General features: G+C 41.4%; 1 protein-coding gene across 4 annotated transcripts; it reads left to right on the forward strand.

Moving 5' to 3' along the window:
- Nucleotides 1-1,935: 1,935 nt before the first annotated feature.
- On the forward strand, nucleotides 1,936-21,634 carry GDAP1 (ganglioside induced differentiation associated protein 1). 4 transcript variants are annotated; one of them, XM_036437164.2, is made up of 6 exons: nucleotides 1,936-2,120; nucleotides 3,335-3,527; nucleotides 14,797-14,970; nucleotides 16,194-16,288; nucleotides 17,435-17,549; nucleotides 18,556-21,634. In XM_036437164.2, exons 1-6 carry the CDS (start codon nucleotides 2,004-2,006, stop codon nucleotides 18,933-18,935), a joined length of 1,074 nt encoding a protein of 357 aa, XP_036293057.1. In that variant the 5' UTR covers nucleotides 1,936-2,003; the 3' UTR covers nucleotides 18,936-21,634. The 4 variants fall into 4 exon arrangements, with proteins under 4 accessions (XP_036293057.1, XP_036293056.1, XP_036293059.1 ...); XM_036437163.2 differs by having other exon boundaries at nucleotides 1,937-2,120; nucleotides 18,553-21,634; XM_036437165.2 differs by having other exon boundaries at nucleotides 2,079-2,120; nucleotides 3,335-3,382; nucleotides 18,553-21,634.
- The last annotated feature ends 900 nt before the right edge of the window (nucleotides 21,635-22,534 follow it).

Here is a 22,534-nt window from a genome sequence, read left to right on the forward strand (position 1 = left end):
GCACACTGACCTGGATCTGGGTCCTGTTCCCCAGGAGCCCACATTTTAACTTAATGTACAAAGACACACAGCAACAGAATACGCGCATGACTTAGCAGAAGCTCTGAATAAATATGTGAATGGATAACAAGGTTTTTCTATTACATACAAGTGGATTTTAGTGGGAAGTATTGGAAAGGGAAGAGGGACATTATGAGATTTGTCTCTGCCAAGCGTGCCCCCCATTTATTTATTTATTTATTTATTTTTTATTGATTATGGTATCACATAATTGTCCTCATCCCCCCATTCCCATCCCAAACCCCTCCCTACATATGCCCCCACCCTCCTGTTGTCCATGGTCACTGGCTAGGCCCATATGTATGCACACAAGTCCTTTGGTTGATCTCTTCCCCTTACTCCCTTCCTCCCCTACTTTCCCTCTGAGGTTTGAGAGTCTGATTGCTGCTTCTCTTTCTCTGAGTCTGTTTTTGTTCCTCAGTTTATGTTGTACATTATTTCCTTTAGATGTGTGAGATAATGTGATCCAAGAAATACCCTTGTAAGAACCTAAACTGCGACAATCCATAATGGTTTGTCCACCAACCAGATCTGAAATATCATGGCTGACATGTACACATAAGGAACTATTTGACATTGAAATTGGGACTCAAAAGAACTGTTGGCTCCCTTTTTTAAACTTGAGTTGTATACCTGACTTTGATTTCTTTTAGTACCTTTTGTTTACTCTAAGACATATAGATCTTATCTCTGTTATGGTCATCTATTTATTTCTTGTCTCTGCCACCAATCTTATATCCTGGGTGCCAGATATCAGGTCTTACATATCTTTGCATTCCAAGTGCCAGCATAATGCTTGGAATATAGTAGGTACTCAGTAAATATTTGCTGAATGCATTATACAAGCATCCACAGTCATATTAGTACATTAATTTACTAGTGATACATTTTAAGAGAATATTGGGAAATCAGGACAAGAATTCAGGTAGACTAGTACAAAATTATGATTCTGATCATGCCTATAAAGAGAATGTTTATAAGTCAACTGAACCTGTGAATAACATTGAGTACGTACAACATGCTGGGCTGTTTTAAGTTTTTAACATTGTATTTAGTTACTGAATTGTCATAAAAACCTTATTAGGGTATTAAATTATCTCCACTACAAAAATGGAGAATATTGGGAAATCAGGACAAGAATTCAGGTAGATCTGTTCTCAGAATTTCTGTATTTAACAACTAAACCATTTTTCCTCACTATTATGTATTAGTTATTTATGATGATGATGATGATGGTGATGATGATAATGATAAATTAGTTTGGCTCAGCTGGCATGGTTCAGTGGTTGAGCGTGGACCTATGAACCAGGAGGTCATGCTTCAATTCCTAGTCAGGACTCATGCTCAGGTTTCAGGCTTCATCCCCAGTGGGGGGCGTGCAGGAGGCAGCCAATCAATGGTTTTGTCTCATCACTGATATTTCTCTCTCTTTCTCCCTCTCCTTTCCTCTCTGAAATAAATAAAATTAAAAAAAAATGATAAATTATTTTGCATGACTCCATAGTAGCTTCTTCTAATGACAACACCTAGATCCTTATCCTGTTGCTTTGTCTGGCAACTGGAACTTCCCCTTTGCCAAAGGCAGGGCTTTCCCAGAGGAACTCTAAAAATCCTGGAAAATTGCTGTTTTTATATCTGAACAACCTCTACTCCACCTCCAAAATCAACGAGTACTTGCTACCAACATTGTTCATTACCCACTTTAATAACCAGGGGTTCATTTTAGGTTGTTTCCTCTAAAAAAATCTGACTCCCATGCCCCAGAGGCTTTCTGGCTCATGTACACCCCAGTTTTGCAGACGCTGCCCCACAATTTTCTGGCTGCAGAAACTACACTTCCCAGCGGCCCATGCGCTTTCCAGGCTCAGAGAGGCATCGCGGGAAAACGACCCAAGCTTTGCTGGGCAGTGCGGGTGGGAGAAACACAGAGAGAGCACCTCGAAATGGCTCAGATGCAGGATGAGCAGGGAGGGGGCGCGCCCTTGACGGCGGAAGGCAAGTCGGAGGCGGAGGTTAAGCTCATTCTGTACCACTGGACACATTCTTTCAGCTCCCAAAAGGTAAAGGCCTCAGCCGGGTGGAGGGCGGAGAGGATCGGGTTTCAGCACCAGGACAGCTCCCTAGGGGCCTGGCCTGCACTGGCCCACCTGGAAATAGGCCTCCCAGGCCCTGACCCCATCAAAGCTCCCTCCAGGAGCTTTGTGGGGGACTAGGGAGCATCTGCCTGAGATGGAAAGGCGATGCCTGAGGCGCTGACACTCATGGGACAAGACCAAAAGCATCACTTTCGGTGTTCGGGCTGGAGGCCTTGTCCCCTGGGCCTCACAGAGGGAGGCAGAGGGAAGTGATTTCCAACAGCCCAGACCCAGATTTTACTCCATTTTGTTCCCATCCCTTCTCTTTCACAAGGTCTAGCCTGTTTGTATCACAGTTTCTTCTTTGGGGAGGGTATAATCAGGTTTAGGGCACAAAGAAAGTATTGGTGATGGGGAGGTTGACTGAATTATTGCAGCCAGAGTCATGGTCATTACTGGTCTTTTCTAATTCATAGGAACAAGACGCCAGATTATATCTGACTTGTTAATCCTAGAACAGGAACACAGTGACAGGTCCTGACAAATGCATTGCACAAACCTAGATGGTACTAGCCTGCTGCATTCCAGACTGCATGATATAGTGTATGGCTCCTAGGCTACAAGCCTGTACAGCATGTTCACATACAAAACTACATGAGATCAAATTTACACACAAGAGAAAATGAGGCAATTAAGAGACAGGTTAAAAACAATATATATGAGGCTGCTGCTGGTGTGACATGACATATTGTTTTACAAGTAAACTCTAAATACTGGGATAAAAGTACAGTATAGTACATACAAAAACCAGTAACATAATCATAAAGTGTCATTATTAGGTATTATTATGTACTGTACATAATAGTACGCACATACATAATTATAGATTGGCAGTGTAGTATGTTTGTTTACACCAGCGTCACTACAAACATGTAACATGTTGTGCTATGATGCTAGGATGGCTATGACATCACCAAGGGATAGGAATTTTCAGCTTCATTATAACCTATGGGACCACTATCATATATGCAGTCTGTCGTTGACCCAACGATAGTCACGCTGCACAGGATTGTAGCTAAAGAGGATGTTGAAAACATTAAGAACTCCGGGGAGCACAGGAAAGCTGCCTAGTGGTCTCCAGGGATGCCACTGAATGGAAAGCCCCCATGCTCTGTGGTAACCGGTGTGACCTCTTCCAGGTGCGCTTGGTAATTGCTGAAAAGGCACTGAAGTGCGAGGAACATGATGTAAGTCTGCCCCTGAGTGAGCACAATGAGCCTTGGTTTATGCGTTTGAACTCAACTGGAGAAGTGCCCGTCCTTATCCACGGGGAAAGCATTATTTGTGAGGCCACTCAGATCATTGATTATCTTGAACAGACTTTCCTGGATGGTAATGTTAAGGCTATTTGTGATTTCTTGGATTTACTTTTAACGCACGTCTGTGTGTTCCCTCCATCCGTTCTTCCCTCCCTTCCTTCCCCACTGCTTCCCTTCTTCTCCTTTTGGTTTCATGATGGTGATTTAGCAATGAAAACTTTTCCATTTCCATAAGCGCACAAAAATAAATTAGGCCAATAGCATAAATTTTGTACAAACTATCAATAGTATAACTCCATTTAAATTTCATGCAAACTACACATTTTAATGTTTTAAATTTACATGTAAAAAAAAAAAAAACACCCTGCAGGTGTGTGGCTTGTGGTGGTTAATTTAGTTGCTTTAAGGTCAAATTCATGATATTGATTCTAAATGTACAATATGAAAATCAGTCTCATCTGTTCTACCAAATGGTTCCACCTTAAAAGCAACAAGAGCGAAACAGAGGAATAAATTATAGGCAAGGGAGAATAGAATGTTGGTATACTTTTGAGTTCTTGTCCTCTGTTACTCCTGTATAGTTTAAATGTCATCTCTTATAAGGAATTACAGTGCCTTTAAGTAACAATCACTTATTGATAGCCTGTTTTATATTAGGCATTTTATAATTTCTGTTCTATTCAGCCTTCAAAGAACCCACCTGAGACAGGTGCGGAGACTAGTTATTCCCATTTTGTACATGTACATGAGGGATTGCCTAGCAGTGGTCGGCAAACTCATTGGTCAACAGCACGACGATTGAAATTTCTTTTGAGAGCCAAATTTTAAAACTTAAACTTCTAACGCCACTTCTTCAAAATAGACTCGTCCAGGCCATGGTATTTTGTGGAAGAGCCACACTCAAGGGGCCAAAGAGTCCCATGTGGCTCGCAAGCCACAGTTTGCCGACCAGGGGCCTAAAGTAATATAGTTTTTTCAGGGTAGGGCTGGAATGCAAGCCCTCCAAATCCATATCTTCATATTGTACCAACTGTCTCCCATAGTCATTGCCACTTACACATGTGTCACTTGTTCCTCATGACAATCCTCTGAGGAGACTGTGGCTTCACTGATTTGCCCAAGATTCCATAGCTGATCAGACTGGCAGGACTGAGAACAGAACACAGAACTCCTAGCTCTCAGCAGAGTATTCTTCTGCAAAAGAGGCTAGATGAGATCCAGTTACTCTCCATCTCCCATCAGTTGTGTTGATGTTGATTAGGTAAATTAAAACCAAAATATAACATCAAATCACTGGAAACCGAGTAAGGAAATTGGCCAAGAAAAATGTCTGAGGTTCAACTTTGAAGGAAAACAGATATGGGATCTGAATGGGGCAGGGAGCCCACAGAATTCCATGAGCAATGGGCTGCTTCTGCTCTTATTCCAGCTATTCAGTTCTTTAGGATTCTGACTGGAGGTGTTAGAGGTGGCCATTGATCTAAATGAAAGAATTTAATGAATGGCTTTTTCCTTCATTATTATCTGCCATCCCTCTGAGCCTGTATGCTGGGGATTGTCTTGAAAGTGATAGCTAATTGATTTGATATCATTTTTCTCAACTTTGAGCTTTTTGGAAATGGATAAGCCTATTAAATAGTAATTGTTATTTATTGGGAAAAGTGATTATAATAATGTAAATAAAAATAATTGTATAAGAATTCCGTTTTAAATAATCACTAGCTTTAAAATGATACAGTAAATGGGAAATCATATTTAAATCTTTTGTTAGTATCTCTTAAACTACTACTATTACTACCATTCTCCTCCTCCTCCTCCTCCTCCACCTTCTCCTTATCTCTTCCTCCTTACATTGTTTCTCTTCTGAGGTATTGAGTAATATGAAATATGTTACTTAATAACATAGTAATGTTAATGATAATTAGGCTTTCTTAAAATGTTCTTTAGGCTTTTCCTTTGACTGTATAACAACAAAACTGAAACACATTCTGAGTTCTTCTCTAACAAGGGAAATACTTGGTTCTTATTGTAATTTATTGAATCAGAGGAGGAGGCATTGTGGGCTAAGTGTTAAGATAAAAATATGGAAACTAAGGACTTTAATTCTGGTGTGCCAATAGAATAAGTAAGAAATCAAGAATCCTAACTTATAGTCTGAAGCTGACCCTAACATATTCCAGGTCCTTGGTGACTTGACTTCTGTTCAATTTTATCAATTGCAGACATAAAGCAAGTCCAGCTGGTTTCTATTTTACTCATTCCTCTTTCTTAGGAGAGTAGTAATAGGGTTGTAAAAGATTAATATTAAAGGACCTAAAACCCATATCAAACCAGCACAAGAACAATTAGTTACATAAATGAAGACTAGTCTAATCTACAGATGAAGTTTATTCCAATGTATTAAATAAAAAAACAAATGTGCAAGCATTATCACAATTATCATTGAGATACTTTGTACCTATCATTAGGAATGCAGGGTGGTTAGGAAAAGAGCCAAACAAGAGACAGGCAAATATTATCCCAATTGTCAAGGAGGTGGAATGGGGGATTCTACCAATTTTTGCTACTTAAAGTGTCTTCCATTGACCAGTGGCACTGGTATCACCGGGAGCTTGTTAGACATGTCATTAACTAACACTTAAAAAAAGAGTCTATTATGTGCCAGGCATGATTCTAGATATTGTGTATCTTGATTTAAGTAGAGCATTTACAATTGCTGTATATGATATCCTTGTGGAGCAGATATGGCTTGACGAAATGCACATTTTCAGTTGAATAAACCATTGTATTGAAGAATATTCATTTTAGATTTCTTATACTAGGTTGCTCCTTTAGCCATAGATTGTCGTTTTACTTATCCTATAATAATTTTTATTTCACTTTATTTTAATTATTTCAATTGTTTGTAGACCACTCCAAACATCATAAGGTAGGGGCAGTGTCTGTCTTATTAACAACAGTATTTCCAATGCCTCATATAGTGAACATTCTTTAATAGGAACTTAATAAATGCATTTGAATTATTAAAATAAGTAAATCATTGAAAATAAATGTCAACCTGGACAGGGATCTCTACTGGTGTTCATATAGGCTTCTATTCTCCGAGGAACCTAACAATTCCACAAATGATCTGAATAAAGACAGAGCAGAAATATTATTAGGTTTGTAAATGACAGAAAAGCTAGGATGGTTAATGTGATGACCAGCTTAGGAAATGTTTCTAATGGAACAGTAAGATGGAAACATAACTTAGGTAAAGTTTAACAAGGTTAAATGTAGTGTGTGGATGTTGATTTCACAAAATCAACATTTCTAAAATGTTGTTTTTAAAAGTCATACCGGTTCATGAAGGATGGGAGACCCGGCTGGCTAATAAGCTACCAATAAAAACCAATATTAAAACAAAAGGCTAGTATGATCTGAAATCATTTCAAAAGTGTAGGTTCTATCTAGAACATGGGGAATTGTAACCTGCTGCATTTTTAACTGGTTGAAAATATGTAGCATTTTGGCCAGTTGTGGATGGAACTATGGAGGAGCTGGCAAATTAGAATGATAAGTGAATGGTGTATAGTTGCCCAGGGTTATAACAGGGAGCCTTTAATTAAGTGTATCCATTCTAAAGAACAGAGTGCAGTGAACTGGTATCTCCTTCACTGTTACTATTTGCTATTCTGTGTTAGTCTTTCAGCTGGGGATTATACTAAAAATGACCTTTCTCAATCTCTCTCTGTTATCTGTATTTCCATGAGATAAGTCCATGAAATCACTGCTAGTTAGGGGGGAAATTTGATCACCAAGACAGTCTTTCCAAGATTTAGCCAAAGAATGATGGCTATACTTGATTTTTTTTTTTAAAGCAGTTACATGGAAGACTGGTGTAGACTCAATGAATTACTTAAGAAAGCCAATTAGATCTTTAAATGTACCCAGTTGAATTTTGAACTTTAACAGTGGTATGTTCCTGAGGTCAGAGGTTGTGTCAAAGAAAGAATTTAGAACTACTCAGTTGCTCAACCAAAGGCTGGCCAAGAGCAATCTCTTGATTCATTCTTTCAGTAAATATTTATTAGATATTAATTGGTACAAGGTCCCAATTTAAAAGACCCAAAATCATTAAAAACTTACTTATCTTCAAAGACAATTTTGTTCTATGAATTTGGACAATGCTAAACCTGCTTGCAAGACATGCATGCACTATAATTACTACTCAGTTTTCATATATATGACAACTTTTCTTACCTGGACATTATCACCTGCCCTCCCCTGCTGGCCTGATCGCCCACAACTACTCTCCCCTGCTGGCTATCTTGTGGCCACCATCTTGTGATCACATGGGGGTGGCCATCTTGTGTGAGGGTGTGACAATTAATTTGCATATCACCTCTTTATTATATAGGATGTCATTGCTAAGTGATCTAAGTAGAATAGAAAAAAAATCAACAAAAGGACCAAGTTAGAAATGACATCTAACTCTGTTTGCAACCAGAGTAGTGAATTTAGTAAAATAATGAAAGCTTATACCTTTAAGTTCTTAAATCCTTTTAATTTATTGCTCTTGGAACTAAATGTAATTTTTAAAAATGGCTACAGAGTAGTTACAGTAAAGCAAGCAATTTATTAATCTAGATGAGGTATGATAGTAAGCAAATCAGGAGAACTTAGGAGAAATGGATGTGAAGGTAAATATACACACTAATAATAAGAATTTAAAATCCAGATGTTTCTTATACTATTCATAATCTCTTTGGATGACCTTTAATTTGGCCACTAGATAAAAAACAAACAAACAAAAACATGGGCATAAAATAACTGCAAAATACTAGAACATATGCTATTTTTCACTGCAAGTGGTAACCTGGAAACAAGGATGTATTATGGTGAATATTGAATTTTGGTAATTTAATATATAATGAAAAATCCTGGGTGCTTATGGTGAATTTGTATAATTTGACACCATATAATTTTTCTTGTCTGTGTTTAGATTTGACCTTGCTAGCACCAAAGTTAAAATAACACTGAATTATATTTTTAAACCATACCTTTTGCTCCAGGTCATAACTTAATTGTTTACTATTTAGTATATTTTTTAATGGTCAGGTGTATGACTTGTTGAGGGATATAATCTTGTTCAGCTAGATGACGCATATTATCTTATATTCTAACTAGAGGCCCATTGCAGGAAGATTCCTGTAAGAATAGGGCTTCCTGAGGATTGAGCGAATCAGAGAAGGGAGCGAAGCCTACCAAGGCCCCTGGCCCAGGTGACAGGCTTGGACACTTCCAGAGGCTGGGGAGCAGTGAGGCTGGATCTCCCATCGGAAAGGATGGATCCTGCCTCTCTGCTTGGTCCCAGTGACCCCTGGCCAGGCTGACAGGCCCAAACACTCCAGTGGCAGGGCTGAGGGGACTGGGCACCGCCAGCTTTCTGACGGAGTGATGGTTAATTTGCATATTACTCTTTTATTAGATAGGATGTCATCACTAAGTGATCTAAGTAGAATAGAAAAAAAAAAAATCAACAAAAGGACCAAGTTAGAAATGAAATCTACTCTGTTTTCATTAAGCTAGTAAAGAAAGTTCTTCACATAGACTTGGGGGAGTCTTTCTTGAAAACAGGTATAAAATGTCTCTTTTATCTGCATTACTGGGGAATGCAGGCAGATTAGTGAATTTAGTAAAATAATGGAAGCTTATGCCTTTAAGTCCTTAGTTCCTTTTTATTTTTTGCTCTTGGAACTGAATGTAATTTTTAAAAATGATTCAAGGCCATTGTTATTATCACCAGCAATATAGGGACTTGAGAATTAAAGGGCTGCAGAATGCTTTTATTGTTTCTTTCTGATTAAAAAAAACATAAAACTTGTTTTCTCTCCTTGTTTATCACGTTATTCTGCTTTTTTATGTTTATCTGCCTTTTTCTAAGTTGTTGCCTAAATTTAGGTGCAATACAAAACCTGTCTTCTAGGAAGTCATATCTTATGCAAGTTATTTATTTATTCTTTTTAAAAAATTGATTTCATAGAGGAAAGGAAAGTGGGGGAGAGAGAGAGAGATGGAAACATCAATGATGAGAGGGAATCATTGGTTGGCTGCCTCCTGCATGTCCTCTATTGGGGATGGAGCCTGCAATCCAGGCATGTGTCCTGACCACAATTGAACCCATGACCTCCTGGTTCATAGGCCCACCCTCAACCACTAAGCCACACCAACTAAGCTATTTATTCTTATTTATTCTTCCAGTGACTGCTAATCATGGCTTCCACTACTGCAACCCTATTCCCCAATGCTGGAAACTCTTCCCATTGCCATTTCTTAAAAGTTCTTGATTATTACCTTGCTGGTTCGGCTCAGTGGTTAAAATGTGTGTCTGTGGACTCAAGGGTCTCAGATTCAAATCAGGTCAAGGGCACATGCCCAGGTCACAGGCACCATCCCCAGTAGGGTGTGTGTGTGTGTGTGTGTGTGTGTGTGTGTGTGTGTGTGTGTGTGTAGTTTTATTGTAGTATATTGACCTTTAACAAATAGCCAGATCTCTCTCCAGCACAGTGTTTGAGAACAACAAGTAACTGCAATTTGGGACATGTGGCCTAATGGTGAACCATGTGCAAGTGCAGAGAAACAAGGGGAATACACTCTTGAATGGACATAGGAGGGAGTGTTGTAAACAAAGAATCCATTAGAGGAAATTGAAAGTGCAAAGATTAGTTAATGACTTCTCACTGGCTGAGTTTGGAGGCCTTCCACTGGCGGAGCTGTTATTGGGCTGGGAGGAACCTTTTCCTCCTCCAGCTGAGGTGGGAGGAGTGTGTTGGAGGTGCTGGTGTCTCCCTGTGGGGTCAGTAGTGAGCTCTGAGGGACACGTTGTGTTAGAGTTCTCCCAGCCTCCCGACTCCATTGAAATGAGGGTTTTGTTTATTAATTTCCGCAGGATGATAACAAAGCTGAAAGGACTGGCAAATAAAAGTTGATAAGAGTGAGAGGGAAGAGGTGTATAGTTCAGAGGAAATTCCCAGCTGTGTTGGACTGCTGTGCTCTGGTGACAGGAGGTGGCGGCCCATGGTGCACATGGTCCTGGACAGGGTGCGCTCGGGCGAGGCTGAGCAGAACCCGCAGGTGTTTTCTGCACTGACACAGCGTTTTGGGAGAGAGTGATTTTTGTTCCCAAAGATGCGCTAGGTCTTATTTTCAGGGGATGTCTTATTTTTCCATGAAGAAGAATATGGTACACATTTATTGTTAAACAAAAATAAAGGAAATTTATTACCTGTATATGGTACGGTAGTACGGTAGTTGTCGACACAAACCAGACAAACTGTGAATCCTAAGGATCAAGAATTTACTCATTTATTCAATGACAATCATGTCATCATCTTCTGGAACATCATCATCACAATCCAATTCCTGAATTTCCTGGAGAATTTCTTGTGACTTCATTTCTTTCAGAATCAGTGGACCAAATCTCTCATGTTTAGCAATAGCACTGTCTTTAAGTGAGTACTTCTTGTCAAGGTAGCCTGCTCGCAGTGCATTTGCAATGCAACTGTCAGTGATTTTCTCCCATGAATTTTTCACCCAAGTCACAACTTCTTGCAGTTTAGGTTTCACAGAGTTTCCACGCTGATTTCTCTCCATTCTATTTTCAATGAGTCATTAATTTCCATGCGCAAATTGTCTTTGAATGGCTTGTTTATTGCAATATCAAGAGTCTGGAGATAGGCCTTACTTTCAGGGGGATGCCTTATATTTCACTCAGAAGGAAACCTGTAAGTAGGTCTTATTTTTGGAGGATGTTTTATTTTCGGGGAAACACGGTAGCAGTGGTGTACTGGGTCAAGAGCATTACTTGCATGCATTTCAACATTGGAAGACTCAGCCTGGCCACATGAAGCCTCCCTCCCCAGAAAGCAACCAGCCCTCTTTTCCCTGCTCTCTCCCACCTTCCAGGGGTACGAGGCTGCTCTCCTGGACACAAGCCTCAGGCTTGGCACCGGAAGGCAGCCAGAGCCAGGGAAGCATGTAAGAACGCTGCACCATTTACGGTATTAAGCTGAGGTTCTTAGAGTCCTAAAGCAGTAACTGGTTCTTAAACTTTTTGGTTTCTGGGTCACTTTGTGTTAGACATTATTGAGGATGCCTGGGCCACATCCATCAATACTGACCACAATGGCAGATAAAGCGAAGAGAAGTCTGAAACACAACAACACACAGGCCTAAGCGCCATGCACTGTGGGAGGGAGGAGTCAGGTAGTCCCTGCGCAACGCTGTACACAGAGAGAGGGGAGTGAAAAAACAAACAACATCTTCGAATTACAAAAAAACAGCTTTGACCTTGGAGAGCCCCTGAGAGTGTCTTGGGAAAGCTCAGGGATTCTCAGAGGACACTTGTCCTTTGTGGTCTATGAAGAGAATTCAGGAGATTTGAGATCTCATTTAGATGGGGGAAATTATATCTTGTTTTCACTAATTTCCAGTAGACATTTATTATCTCCTCTCCTTTCTAATGTAGGCATAATCCCACAGCAGTAGCAGGAACGCCTCTGACTTTGTTACCAATAGGAATCACAGATGTGCTCATAGTGTATCAAGTTATTGCAGATATTTAAAATGATCATTTATGCCGGGACCGGTTTTGCTCAGTGGATAGAGCACCGGCCTGTGGACTGAAGGGTCCCAGGTTTGATTCCGGCCAAGGGCATGTACTTTGGTTTCGGGCACATCCCCAGTGTGGGGTGTGCAAGAGGCAGCTGGTTGATGTTTCTCTCTCATTGACGTTTCTAACTCTCTGTCCCTCTCAATTCCTCTCTGTGTAAAATCAATAAAATATATTTAAAAAATAAATAAATAAAATGATCATTTATGCTCCACTTTTTTTGAATGCTAGACTTGCTGCTAAATCTTGTTGATATATTTACACATAGGCACCCAATTAGAATTTTATCATTTAAAATTACTTTCATAACTGTATTTTAATATCAATTTTCTATACAATCCTATGCTTGTATTTTATGCCTTTAAAAACAAACAAACAACAACAAGAATTTATTTTCATGATTACATGTCTTGTAGATTAGCTGAGTTTGCCTCATACAGGCTGGCCTCAACCCCAGACTGCAGGGTCAGCTCAGGTCTTCTCTTTCTGGGACTCACGATCAAGGGCAAGAATCTACTCGGAATGAGTGATTCTCATAATGGATTACTTGACCACACAGAGTGCTAACACAGCTTGTATTTCACACATTTAAGAATAATATTTTGAGCAGAGGGTGGTGGTCCATAAATGGTTAAGAACTCTCAGCATTTCAAGGACCTTAGAAGGCATCTGGCTTGTTGTACTATGGAAGTGGGATGTGTGTACCGTGCATTGATTGGTTGGCTTCCCAGTGATACACTGAGATCAAGAGATCTTGGAAGGTCAGCAAGGAAGTGTGCTCTGGTTGGGTAAATCCCCTGTTGGCAGGCGGGGTGTAGCTGACACTTCATTCTGGATGATCCTAATGCAGCCTTCAGAGTTGGATAACCTAGCAGTTTGAAGAACAATCCATCTTGTGTTTTCTTAGAGTCAGAAATAGCCTGTTGGCTTCAAAAACTTGTGCTACTGGGTCTGGCATTATGAAATCTTCCCTGCAACCAACTCTGAATTGTCAACACTTATGAATGAGTGGGTAATGCTCAAAAGGATTCTAAGTTCAATAAATAACCCAAACTGAGAAATAAATCAATAAAACTGAGTTCTTTTCACTTGTTGGAATGAGGTAGTTGGCATTTTTGTTTTTATCCGGGCAGTTTGAGAGGTAGAAATGGGAAGTGATTCTGAAGGGACATTGCCCTCACTTTTGGGGCATGTAATTCATCTTTATCATCTTTAGTCTCTAAAAAGTAAGTTTTTTTTAAAAGATGTTATGGTGATGTAATAAAACAGAGCACTGTAGTAAGAGATAGATGACTTTAGTTCTTGTTCTGCCTCTAATTAGCTGTGGGATCTTGGGAGAATGTCTTGGCTTCTATATCTCAGTGCCCTTATACTGGAGAGCTTCTCCAGCTCAAATACACTAGTCCCCTTTTCTGCTGGAGATATCATAGATACAAGACCCCAGTGGATGGCTGAAATTGTGGATAGTACCAAACCCTACATATTATGTTTTTTCCTATGCATACATGACTGTAATAAAGTTTAATTTATAAATTAGGCCTAGGAAGAGATTAACAACAATAACAATAATAAAACAGAACAGTTATAACAACACACTGCAATAAAAGTTATGTGAATGGCTTTGGGACTATTTTGAAATAAAGAGGGTGACTTGAACACAAGCTCTGTGATGCTGTGACACTTGGATCTGATAACCGAGATAGCTACTAAGTGACTGACAGGAAGGGACAGCAGGAAATTTCATCATGCTACTCAGAATGGCATGCAATGCAAAACATATGAATTGCTTATTTCTAGAACTTTTCGTTTAATGTTTTTGGATCATGGTTGAATGCAGGTAGCTGAAGCAAGGGAAAGTGAAACCATGAATACAGACATGTGTCTGCTATTGTCTATAATTCCTAGTAATTTGGGAATGTATGAATTAATTTGTTAATTAAAATTTTCTGTGTACCTATTTTGAGGCAAATATGGTATTAAGTACTGAGGATGCAAAAAAGAACATGGTCCTTGTCCTCAAGGAGTCTATAAGTCTAGATTTTAACCAGAAAATGAGGATTCATGTAAAATCCACTTTCCAGAGATAACATATTAGAAATTCCATGAAGATTGTCATTTCACACTCACTAGCATCAATAGGGTAACTCTTGGGGTTAATTGGAAACCTAGGAGAGATTAGTCCCTGCACATCTGTCTGTAATGAGCTTGCATTCTTAACCAACCTTCACCAAGGACCTGAAATGTATGGGGCACTATGCTAGACCCTAAAACATAGGCCCCTTACCCTGGCAGAGGTTCATGGGGCAAAAAGATACAAATAATTAAGATGATCAGGGCTCTAATGGACTATGTTCACGGTATTTTGTGTGTACAGAGGAAGGCACACCTGGCCCAGTTAAATGCGGGTAGTTGTAGTTATGGAAGAGCTGGCATGTCTACATCTTGAGGGCTGAGCAGTAATCAGTAAGGCGGAGAAGTGTGAGAATGCCAGAACGATCATGATTTGGGATCTGGCCTGGTACTTTAGGCCATTTTGAAATTGGAATCTCTGGGCTGGGGATATCTGTTAAAGCCTTGATATAATATTGAAAATGTTAATGATGAGATGTTGGATTTTTGTTTCTGATATAATATTTCATTGATAACGTTCCCTCTAATGTGTGTGTATGTGTTTGTATATGCACTTTAGAAAAAACGCCCAGGTTAATGCCTGACAAAGGAAGCATGTATTACCCACGGGTCCAACACTATCGGGAACTGCTCGACTCCTTGCCAATGGATGCCTATACGCACGGCTGCATTTTGCACCCGGAGCTGACCGTGGACTCTATGATCCCAGCTTACGCAACAACAAGGATTCGCAGTATGTAAAAACCTTAATGATTTGAATTCTGTCTTGAGTTTCTTTTAATTCATTTAAGATCTAGCATGAGCATTGAGAGGAGATGGGAAAAGAGTCGTTGAGTTTGCTTCACGGATGGGCGTGTGATAGGTGGATCATGCACCCAGAGTGATCTGTGCTTTAGCTGTTCAGCGGGGCATTTATGGCCTATAGGTCCTGATTTTCCAGCTCTTGGCTTTGAGCGCCAAGTTTGGCTAAGTAAAGACCATGACGTGTTCTCATGGACAGCTGGCCTGGGAATCAGGAAAGCTGGCATCCGTGGGGAACAGAGGCAATTGAGCTCATTCACATTTCTGGTTCATCCCTTTCATTGTGTGAGGGAGCTGAACTTCAGGCAGTTTCACTTTCCTCTAAATTCATGACTGCAGAATTACAGGGCTTGAATGAGCAATCCGGCCGTCTTCTACTCTGTTCTGGCCTGCGGAAGGAGTAGGCTGCTACATGAGGTGTGGAACAGAGGGAGGGTGCACTGTGGCATAATAATTGGGGACAGGAAAATTGGGGAAGGTGGCTGTAGCCAGATTCTGTGGATGTCTGACTAGAAACGCACACCTCCATCTTCTAAACCTAGAAACTACATTCTTTCCAAGCCTCACCTTTATCATTGTCTTATGTTATTTTTCTTTCTTTTTGGTACCTCTCCTCCTCCCTCTTCTCCTCTCCCTTCCCTTCCCTCCTCTTCCACACTCTCTTTTTCTCCTCTCTCTTCCTGCTTCTCACCTTCCTCTTGTACCCCTCCTTCTCTTCATAAAGACTCGTCTATGATTTGAAACAAGTGTTCTGATAGATACAATTCTGCCACCTAGAATTTGTATATATATTTTAAATAAGGCTTTGCCCTTTTCTGCATATAGGAGTTTTTTACAGAAAACTTGAAAGGTATGGAAAGGTGGAGCAAGTACCCTGCACCCAGCACTTATGACGTTCTGAGCCTTCCCTCAGCTCCTTCCCTCAGCTCCCCCTGGCTGTGCCTCAGCTTCTCATTGAATCCTCCCTCTGAGCAGGAACTCCGATGGGCCCATGTTAAAGGTGATAAAACTGAGGCACAGAGAGGGGGAGCCCGAGGCAGAGGCAGGGCATGAACCCCCGAACTCCTGCTCTTACCGCCGAGTTTCCCCTTCTCCTTGTTTCTCGCACAGAAGGAAGGACATAATTTTCTATTTCAAAAATGATTTCCTTCTCAGGCCAAATTGGTAACACGGAGTCCGAACTGAAGAAACTTGCTGAAGAAAACCCAGATTTGCAAGAGGCCTACATCGCAAAACAGAAGCGCCTGAAAGTGAGTAGACCAGGTGTCCTCAGCGGACCCCCACTGCTTGTGCTAAGTGTTCTGCCGTTAGCACTGTTTCTGGAACCTCTCCTGTCAGGGACCGCAGGTCACTAGCACACCATTTGCCTTGGGCTCATGCTGCGCTTTCAGAAAGAATTTTTCTTTAGTCAGCTTGATATTTAGACCTAACGGCAGCTGCTTACACAGCAGATCTTGCGCGTGCTGGCTCTCAAGCACAGTCCCAAAAGGTAAGAGCAGGTTAACAGAACATTCGAGGCCTCTGTCACTGCAGGTGTTCTGCACATCAGGCCTAGACTGTCCTCTGTCTGTGGCTTCTCTGCCTCCTAAGGGCTTCATCAGTTACCGTTGACCCTTCTTTCTCTCTTAAAATTTTTTCTTTTAATTGATTTCCGAGACGAAGGGAGAGAGAGAGAGAGAGATAAAGACATCAATGATGAGAGAGAATCATTGATTGGCTGCCTCCTGCAATGCCCCACACTGGGATTGAGCCCGCAACCTAGGCATGTGCCCTGACTGGGAATCGAACGGTGATCTGGTTCATAGGTTGACTCTCAACCACTGAGCCATGCCAATCAGGTGGCCTTTCTCTTTCTGTTGATTTTTTCCTATGGCCCATTCATGCGTGCCAGCTTCTCCCATATTAAAGATCTAGCAATCAGCACCACCCACCCTCCCGCAGCTTCCCGTCTTCCTTTACCTTTTCTGAACTAAAGGAGCATCTCAGAAGAGACGGGACACCTGCACACAGCACTGCTTGTTTCCCACTCGCTCCGTGCCTCACTGCCTTCAGGTTTCTCCCTCACCCAGAGCCTTCAGTTATTCCAGGTACTCATTCAGCAAAACCCACTGACGTTCCCCTCCTGAGCTGGGCCTGAGAAGCATCTCTGTGCCCTCATCATCTTCGCCCTCTCTGGCCCTCTGGTGCACAGGAGTGGTCAGGGAGCAGTGGCCCTGGTCCTGGGGCATTTGCATGGCAGCGCCTTTCCCCCACAACTTAGCTTTTGCTTTAAGGAAGCTATTGTAGTTCTTTTCATTTACAACAAACGGTTCCCAACAATAGTTTACATCTGCTTTGCTCTTCATCGCTTGTTTTTACAGGCTTAAGTAATGCATTGCATTATTTTTGTTAATTAGTCAAAGCTGCTGGACCATGACAATGTCAAATATTTGAAGAAAATTCTGGATGAGCTGGAGAAAGTCTTGGATCAGGTCGAAACGGAGTTGCAAAGAAGAAACGAAGAAACCCCAGGTAGGTTCTCACTTGTATTCCTTTTTCCTGGACCCCGGGAGTGTCTATGGAACAGTCTTAGACTCAATAACCATTCTCTCCCATTATTTTCATGGGCAGTTTGGATTTAGTAAACAATCCTGAGAAGCTGAGAGCCTCCATGCCGGCGGAGTTAACCGACATTTCCTCTGGGTTAGGGAAACGATAGGTGAGCTTTAGGAATATCCATAAAGTCCGGCCTGAAGTGTCACCCAGTGAGTGCTGCTCTCAGTCACGATGGGAAGTGTAACAGAGTCCCTACGCGAAGCAAGTTTCAGCTAACGGGGTCGTCAGCTTTGCTGTCAACCTGCATAGCACCCTGGACGGGGGCGGCGTGCTTGCACCTGAGCCGTGGCTGCACGCTAAGTCAGGTGCACAGGTACAGTGTGTGGATGCTCCCCAGCTGGCCTGCCCGTCTGCACGTGCTGACCTCATTTCATCCCTGACTGTAGATGAGAAGTTGTCCCTCTGCCTAAGGAAAAGAATCAGAGGGAGCATTCAAGCACCTACTCAGGTCACTCAACTAAACTAACTACTATAACATGTTTGTGAAACAGGCAAGGTTGGAATTGCACAATCATAACCTAAATTGTGCAGAAGAATTCTTCAGGGGTCCTATTTCACGTCGATGCAGACTGGCCGGCAGTGAGATATCAGGGCTTTCCTACATTCAGCGTTATTGTTGTTATCCCAAATGATAGATGGGCTTTGAGCTCAAAGGACCCCAGTTCCACTTAGGGACTAACTGAGGTGGTTGGCAGCTGTTAAGTCTCCCTGAGCCTGGGATACGTATGCATGGCCTTTGTTTTTAGCATAAAATTACTCGCCGAGTAGGACTGCCAGGGGAATGTACCACGGCCTTCATCTCCCGCTGTCCTCACACCTGCCCTCAAGACTTAGACGCGAGACGCCGCCAGGCAGAGTGGGCCTGTGTGTGTGGGCAAGGCCCTAACTCTCCGTGTCCCGTGTCCCTTTCTCTGATTAGAAGAGGGCCGCCAGCCCTGGCTGTGCGGGGAGTCCTTCACCCTGGCCGACGTCTCGCTCGCTGTTACGCTGCATCGCCTGAAGTTCCTGGGGTTTGCGAGGAGAAACTGGGGGAATGGAAAGCGACCCAACTTGGAAACCTATTACGAGCGCGTCTTGAAGAGGAAAACGTTTAACAAGGTTTTGGGGCATGTCAACAACATCCTAATCTCCGCGGTGCTGCCCACAGCACTCCGCGTGGCCCGGAAGAGGGCTCCCAAAGTTCTCGGCACCACCCTGGTGGTTGGTTTGCTCGCGGGGGTGGCTTATTTCGCTTTCATGCTGTTCAGAAAGAGGTTCGGAAACCTGGTATTAATAATTAGGCCCAGACCAAATTATTTCTAGGCTTGCGGGGATCCGGTGGTGGCAACTCACCCTACCATTTAGCTCTCAGCCTTGTCCACTCTGCCAGGCCCAGCGAGGAATGACCCTGGGCAACCAGCACAAACCATAATCTTACTTTACTCTTTGGGTAGTTTCTGTCAGGGAGGTGGCAACGAAAGTTACAGGGCTGGTCATGCTACGATGACTGATTTGCAAACCTAAATGAATCTCTCCTTAAAACACGCGCGAAGGTCCAGGCATGTTAATGCTGATAGGTAGAGAACAGTCCCTGAACTCAAAATGCCAGTTTAGGTTCTGAATTTTATTTTTTTTGGGGGGGAAAGGTTTATTATTACAAGCAGACAGTAATAATAACCTGAGGTTGCCCATAGCTCTTCATCTGAGACTATTTTGATATGCCGAGTGCTGAGTAGTTAGCAGTATTTGCCCCTGGAATTTAGGCGTCCTATTTGTTACACAGCATGGGGTTCAGACAGCAGCAGGGAGCAGCAATGCTCCATGTTAGCAGGGCGGGCTTCAGGCAGAAATAAGGGAGTGAAAAGGGAGAGGGAGAAAGGGAGAAGGAAGTCTATGCTGTCCAGAGCAGAGCTATGGAGTACAACTTCCAGAAGCCTCCAGAAGCCTCCAGAGCTGCCTGTCCCCCAAGGAAACATTACTCTGATGACCTGTGCCCACTGCCCCCACGTCCTCCCATAGCTGAGAGAGCCTTGGGAAAATGAGGCTAAGGATTTATGAGGTGGAGTGGCTGAGAAAACCCAGGCTTTCTATTATAGCACCTCATTGAATTGAGTGTTAACTCTAACTGCATCTGAGTCATGCTGGCATCCGTTGATTTAATAAGGTGAACTGCTTATGTACTTGGTGTGAGATGCCCACTTAGCATTTACATGAAGACATGAAGTGACATTAAAAAAAAGTTCCTTTCTTTTCACGGTTCCCCAATTCGCTGGTGCCTATGGACCGTTGTGTCTAGTCCCATGCGGCTGGGTAGTGGGTTTTGAGGAGCTGGGAGCACTAAACATGCCCATTCTGCATTTGGGAGGCTGGTGTGTTCACCCAAAAACTGTCATCCGGGCCTTGCATCGGTTTATGATCCTCAACAAATCTTTAGAAGGTTCCAGAGGAAGAGAAAGGTCTAGTCTTAGCCGCTGGCAGTTAATGTACAGGAGATGAAGTAAACAGCTAGATAGTCATGTCACCAATATCCATTCATATACACCTAGGCAACTTGGGGGTGCCTCAGTCCATGTGAAAGGACAGTCTCAGTGTGTCCCATGGACAGCTGCAGAGCTGCATCCGACAGTTTGGCTCTGGAGAAATCTTTCTTGGTGCCGGCACACAGATGCTCTAGAGCTGGGCAGAAATGCCTTATTCTCTTTGCCAGAGTCTCAGGTCTCTGGCAAAGAGAATAAGGATCCAAGGGTCCAGCAAGCCACATGAGCTTGCTTGGATTGACTGCCCTGCATTGGCTGTGCAAGAGAGCCAAAGACTGGACTATTTCTCTAATAGGAATCAGTCATTGCCAGGACCCAATGATGTTTTGATGGTAAAGGCTTCTATAATTCCATTTCATGATCCAGTTGTTTCAGAAAAGCTTGATGAACTGGATGTTCTGTGTTTACAAAAAATTAATAACATTTCCAGCGTGAACTCAACCCAGCAATCATTAATAGACAGGCAGCTTTTATGATGTCTTAATTATGCACCTCAGTGTACTGTTGTATAGAATGAAATTTGTTGCTGGAACATTACAGTCCATGTACTCATACAAGATCCACAAAACTGATTATTTGGTAGTTCTCACTGTTGTTTGTCACCTTGTTAAAAACAAGAACTCAGACATGAGAAAAACTAAATTGGATTTTTATAAAAACTACAAAGGATATTTACCGATGTCAGGGAGGTTCATTAAGAATAAAGATTAGAAGCCAGTGCTGGCTCTTCCTTAAATTTATATAATTACTGAATCAGAGAAAATCTATTAGGAAGTGTCCGTAATTTTTCGATACAGTTTCATTGGAAATAAGCTTGTGTCAATATTAAAGATGATGCATCGCGGACATTCTGCTTGTTTTATGACTACCCTTGACTACGTTTGTTTAGGGACATCATGGCCACTAGATGTCGCTCATCACCCAGCAGTCTGAGACTGGGCATTCTTTAGGTTCAGCAAAGCCTTCTGAAATGTTTCAACTGAAGATAAACATGGATGATCTCAGTTTCTGAAATGAGGACATCTTCATCAAATCATTCATCTGTAGAAAAGCTCGAGGCACATGTGGTATTGATTTCTGATGAATTGGAAGGGATAACACAATGTCAAGCTAAAGAGCTGAACACGTACTATCAGCAAGATAGGCACTTCTTTGTGTTTCCTTTTTCATGATCATTGGTGACTGGCCAATGTGCTCCTCAGTTTCCCAAATTTGTGTAACTATCACAATTAGAAAATGCCCGAGGTACTAAGTTTATGATGGCTATTTGTGTCTTAATGCATAAACACGGTTTTATTGTTATTACAATGATATGCCTTTGGAATCCCATTTCCTTAATTGCAGATAGTTGTAAATTGCTTGCTCAATTTTTAGTAGTTGTTGATATTGACACAGAGTTGTAGATATTTTGGTGTTGTGGAATGTAATAGAGAGGTCAAGATACTATTCTGCCTGTAAGATAAATAAAAATAATTGGAAAAGAAATATGTACCCTGCAAGTACTAATTTTGTAATCTTATTGAGAAAACAGATGCATTTGTTTCACTTAAAATAAAAGCATAATGTGGGAAATAGTAAAAGAAGCAGAAGTTAGGTATTCAAGATATTTAGCAATAGAATGCCATATTCTCCTTATAACAAAAATTACTGACCATGATTTACTTACATACACACAATTTTATGGTTAAAATGAATGGCAGCTTAAAGAATTATATATTGAATCTGATCATTAAAAAGAACTCTTTTATAGCCAGCCACCTCACAGAGGGTAGCATGAAAATGATAAACAAGGAGAAAGTATTCTTTTTCCAAAAACAGTTTTATTACATACATACTGGGTTTCAAATATGACTCTACTTATGATATTTGTATCTATTTTGATATAGCTAATTCTCTTTCTTCTATTGACTTATAGGTGATAAAATTTCAAGTTACCATCCACATTTCTGGCCTTGATAAGCTTAGCTATTATTCTAATCATCAAGTAGAAACCGAGTACTACTTTTGTTTTATATTGAGGCAAAGCAAATGAAATGAAAATTAAATTGACCTTATTTTCCCTAAGTAGGCAAACACAAACAAAAAAAGGAGCAATTTTGAATACCCAGGGAAATTCATGTGCATATACAAGTCAATAGTCTTTTCAGAAAAGAAACGAGCACCATGGTAAAGACATAAAAATAAAAAATAATGCAACAAATGATTTGGCATTTGGACATCACCTTCATATTATTCATGCCAAATATCTGGCCCATTTATATTATCTCCACCATTCAAATCAGAATGTCTTAACTGTCTAATTTCCCAGAACACTTGTGTTTTACTAGGTTAGGTGGTAGATTGGAAGCCACGTGAGGGAGTATAATTTCTAGAGTGAGGATGATA

This window comes from Pipistrellus kuhlii, unplaced genomic scaffold (genome assembly GCF_014108245.1).
Source record: "Pipistrellus kuhlii isolate mPipKuh1 unplaced genomic scaffold, mPipKuh1.p scaffold_m20_p_14, whole genome shotgun sequence".
Classification (NCBI taxonomy): domain Eukaryota; kingdom Metazoa; phylum Chordata; class Mammalia; order Chiroptera; family Vespertilionidae; genus Pipistrellus; species Pipistrellus kuhlii.